Source organism: Ovis aries, chromosome 19 (genome assembly GCF_016772045.2).
Source record: "Ovis aries strain OAR_USU_Benz2616 breed Rambouillet chromosome 19, ARS-UI_Ramb_v3.0, whole genome shotgun sequence".
In the NCBI taxonomy this organism is placed as follows: Eukaryota; Metazoa; Chordata; class Mammalia; order Artiodactyla; family Bovidae; genus Ovis; species Ovis aries.
Window position 1 is genome coordinate 38,237,938 of NC_056072.1, and position 3,884 is coordinate 38,241,821.

Consider the following 3,884-nt stretch of genomic DNA (forward strand, 5'->3'; position numbering starts at 1 on the left):
GGACATGAAAAGATGGTGTTAAATAAGCTTAAAGTGTTTAAGTAGAATTTTTTTTCAAGAGTTATACATTGATTACTTGATGTTTGTTTTGGGAGACAGATTGTATACAATTTAATGCAGCTACTGCTTCCCAGTCTTTTCTGCATTTGACCTCAACTGAGTCACTATTACACAGGGAGGGTTAGGAGCAAAATAAGTCTGAAGGTGAAAAACTGAGTCACCAACACAGAGGCAATAATTATGCTCCAAAAATGTTATGATGTCTCCATTCTACAAACACAGAGCTAGTTCTCATCAAAATGGCATTTAGTCCAATGGTTATATGATAGAGTCACGTGAAACAGCTTACAAAGCTGATGAGTGGCCCTTGAGCATGCGTTATTATGCACATGCTTATTTAACACCATCTTTTCATGCCCATAAACTGGAAGCACTTAAGGGATGTAGACAATTATATCATATACATGATGGTTAAACAACAAGGTCCTGCTGTAAGCCACAGGGGACTATATTCAATATCCCATGATAAACCACAAAATTCCAATAACTAATTAGCACAATGGATTTTGGTCTCAATTCAAGTGCTGCAGAACATCCATTTCATATGTCCCATATTGTCACTGCCTCAGAGAATTTCCATTAGAGTAGATTTGCTCCCAGTAAGAATTAAACAGAGAAGCTAAGACATGTAAGAATTTTAGGAGCATTGAATGAGGACCGATTGCCAACTGTGTGATTATTTTTTCAACACCTTAATCATGTAACATCTAAAATATCAGACTTCTTTGTCTTCAGATCTTTCCCACCTCTATTTCTTAGGTTTTCTATTTGTTGTTGTTGTTTAGTTGGCAAGTCGTGTCCAGCTCTTTTGCAACCCCGTGGACTGTAGCCCACCAGATTCCTCTGTCCATGGGATTTCCCAGGCAAGAATGCTGTAGTGGGTTGCCGTTTCCTTCTCCAGGGAGTCTTCTTGACTCAGAGATCAAACCTGAGTCTCCTGCATTGGCAGGTGTGTTCTTTACCACTGAGCCACTAGGGAAGCCCTTTCAGCTTCACACTTAAACCTATTTTTTAACAAAATCAGCATCCTGTCGCCTAGCTAGAAAGTACCTTACAATCTGAGTAGCTCCGTACAACCGCCACCTTTCCCTTTTATCTTGATAGTAGTTGTTACCATGTCCTGAAGCCATACTATGTGCCAGGCAGTGCTGCTAGCCCCTTTTTATAAACAGAGCCTAACACTCAGAGAGGTTGGAAAACTTGCCCGAAGTCAACATTGAGTAAGTTTCAGAATCATCATTAGCAGATTCGGAGGTCTGATATATTCTGCAAAGAAAAAGGAAGGACATTTTTGTTATAAGATATGGCATTTCTCAGAATAAATTTTGTTGAATCTGCTACTGAATCGCTAACAATGCCAAGGCCTCTCTGTACACTACTCTGCCTCTGTACACCTAGCTGTCCCTTCAATGCTCTGACTACTTCTGTTTATTTATTTTTTTTTGTTAGGAATTTTTTTTTAATTGAGCCAGGTCCCTAAATACAAAATAAATCTATCCACAGAATCCTACATACAGAACAAAGATTTTTTTTAATTTTTAATTTTTTTAATTTTAATTGGAGGCTAATTACTTTACAATATTGTGGTGGTTTTGCCATACATTCACATGAATCAGCCATGGTTGTACATGTGTTCCCCATCCTGACCCTCCCTCCCACCTCCCTCCTCATCCCATCCTTCAGGGTCATCCCAGTGCACCAGGCCTGAGTACACTGCCTCATGCATCAAACCTGGACTGGCAATCTATTTCACATATGATAATATACATGTTTCAATGCTATTTTCTCAAATCATCCCACCCTCACCTTCTCCCACAGAGTCCAACCGTCTGTTCTTTACATCTGTGTCTTTTTTGCTGTCTCGCATAGAGGGTCATCATTACCACCTTTCTAAATTCCATATATATACATTAATGTACTGTATTGGTGTTTTTCTTTCTGACTTACTTTGCTCTGTATAATAGACTCCAGTTTCATCCACCTCATTAGAACCAATTGAAATGCATTCTTTTTAATAGCTGAGTAATATTCCATTGTGTATATGTACCACAGCTTTCTTATCCATTTTTCAGCCAATGGACATCATGAGCAGACTCGCAAGGCCCTCAGCCCCTCTGGCCCCTCGGAGTCTGCAGGACTGTGTGGGGACAGATGACCACGACCCTATAAATTCGTGAACTGCCGGGGGCCTATGTCATTCTCATCCGCAAAGCTATTTCCCGTTTGGTGCCCAGACGTCGGGGACGAGAGCTCCTGGGATGAGAACATCAGGGCACAGTCAGGAACCAGAAGAGGATCTGGGCGGTAGTTCAGGGCGTCGGGGTCCTGAGGCCAGCCCGGGGCCGGGGCCGGGCTTGGAGCAGCCGGGCCATACACGTGGACGCCCTGTGCCGGGACCCACATGGCCGGCTGGTGGCTGGAGACGCCGGGCTCGGGCGCTGGGAGCACCCCCGCGGGGCTGGGGGGAGGAAGGCAGCTGTAGAGTCCAGGGCTGTCTGAGAAACTGGAGCTCGCAGCTGCGGCAGCAGATTCCGGGGCGGGGGTGGGGATCCGGGAGGCTCCGGGGTCCGTGGGCGCATGGCCGGCCCTCTGGTATCCGCCCTGGGCCTGTTGTCGTTCCAGATGGGAGCGCTGGGCCCGGCGGTTCTTGAACCACACCTGCACTCTGTGCTCGTCCAGGTGGAGCCTGGCCGCCAGGCGCAGGCGGTCCTGGTAGCTCGGGTACTGGTTCTTCAGGAAGGCTTCTTTGAGCGCCTCCAACTGCTCTTTGCTGTACACCGTGCGCTCCTGCCGCTGCCTGTTTGGGGGCGAGGACCTCCGCATGGGGCTCATGACGGACTCGGATGCTTGCATCCTCCTGCTGTTCTGCCGTCGGAGTCTGAGGCTCTGCTCCTGACTACTTCTGTTTAATCCCGTTTAAAGACTATAAGGATGAATAAGGAAGCCTGTCCTGTATGACCTTTAGCTTTTCAAACATGGAGAAAAATGCCTTGTAAGGAATAGAATGGACTCCTCAACTCATTTTTTGAGCACATTTTCCTCATGGAAATGGCTATAGATGGACCCCTTCCTCTGCTGCCTTCTCCTTCTGTCCTCAAAGGCCTATAACCCATGCACTAATCATATTTAGGCTAATTTAAGAAAAGAACTTGGAAACTTGGAAAGAGAATTAACCTGGAGCATGGGGCCTAGAAATAGTCCAAATGTTGTACTTAGACCGGATGACGGAGCCCTTTGAAAAATCTTTAAAGGACACGAGTTTCAGGAAAGCATTACTCCATTAGTGTAAATTTGACAACCTTCTGGGATAGTACCTTGGCTTGACTGTCACACTCTACAGCCAGTGGCATTAGCGACCAAATTCCATGCTTCATAATTCAGCCTCAAGCAAGCCTGGTGGTCATCAAGTCCCTCGTTGTCCTTATCAGAAGTAAATATAAAATTTCATTTTCAGGGATTTTCAAACAGGGATATTAGCTTTCATACTATCTGGAGACTTTAGACTGAAGTGACCTGTTTAATGTAATTTCCTCATTTTGCAAAATGTTCATAAGGTTCATAAAGGAAAACAGTTTGTCCAGGAACACACAGAAACAATTTTTTTTCCTACTCATGTTATAATTCTGAACTAATATATAGAAAAGAATTTCAGTTCAACATTTGTGATCCATATTAATACATAAGTGTTATAGAAAACTCAAGTGTCCCTGAGAAGCATTTTTCCCTTGTCATACCTAACATTTATGGAACTCACCACAATGCCAATTACAGTATTAATCTTTGTCTGCACTGTCATTTAGCTTTACAGTAACACTGGGAAGAAG

General features: G+C 44.2%; 1 protein-coding gene across 1 annotated transcript; it reads right to left on the reverse strand.

Annotated features, from left to right (window-relative positions):
• Nucleotides 1-2,223: 2,223 nt before the first annotated feature.
• On the reverse strand, nucleotides 2,224-2,913 carry LOC132658198 (tetrapeptide repeat homeobox protein 2-like). Its single transcript, XM_060402715.1, has one exon. The coding sequence runs from the start codon at nucleotides 2,911-2,913 to the stop codon at nucleotides 2,224-2,226; it is 690 nt and encodes a 229-aa protein (XP_060258698.1).
• Nucleotides 2,914-3,884: the final 971 nt, after the last annotated feature.

What these genes read in the sequence shown, in the direction of transcription:
- LOC132658198 (XM_060402715.1), bottom strand. Translation starts at nt 2,913, where the DNA reads ATGCAAGCATCCGAGTCCGTCATGAGCCCCATGCGGAGGTCCTCGCCC.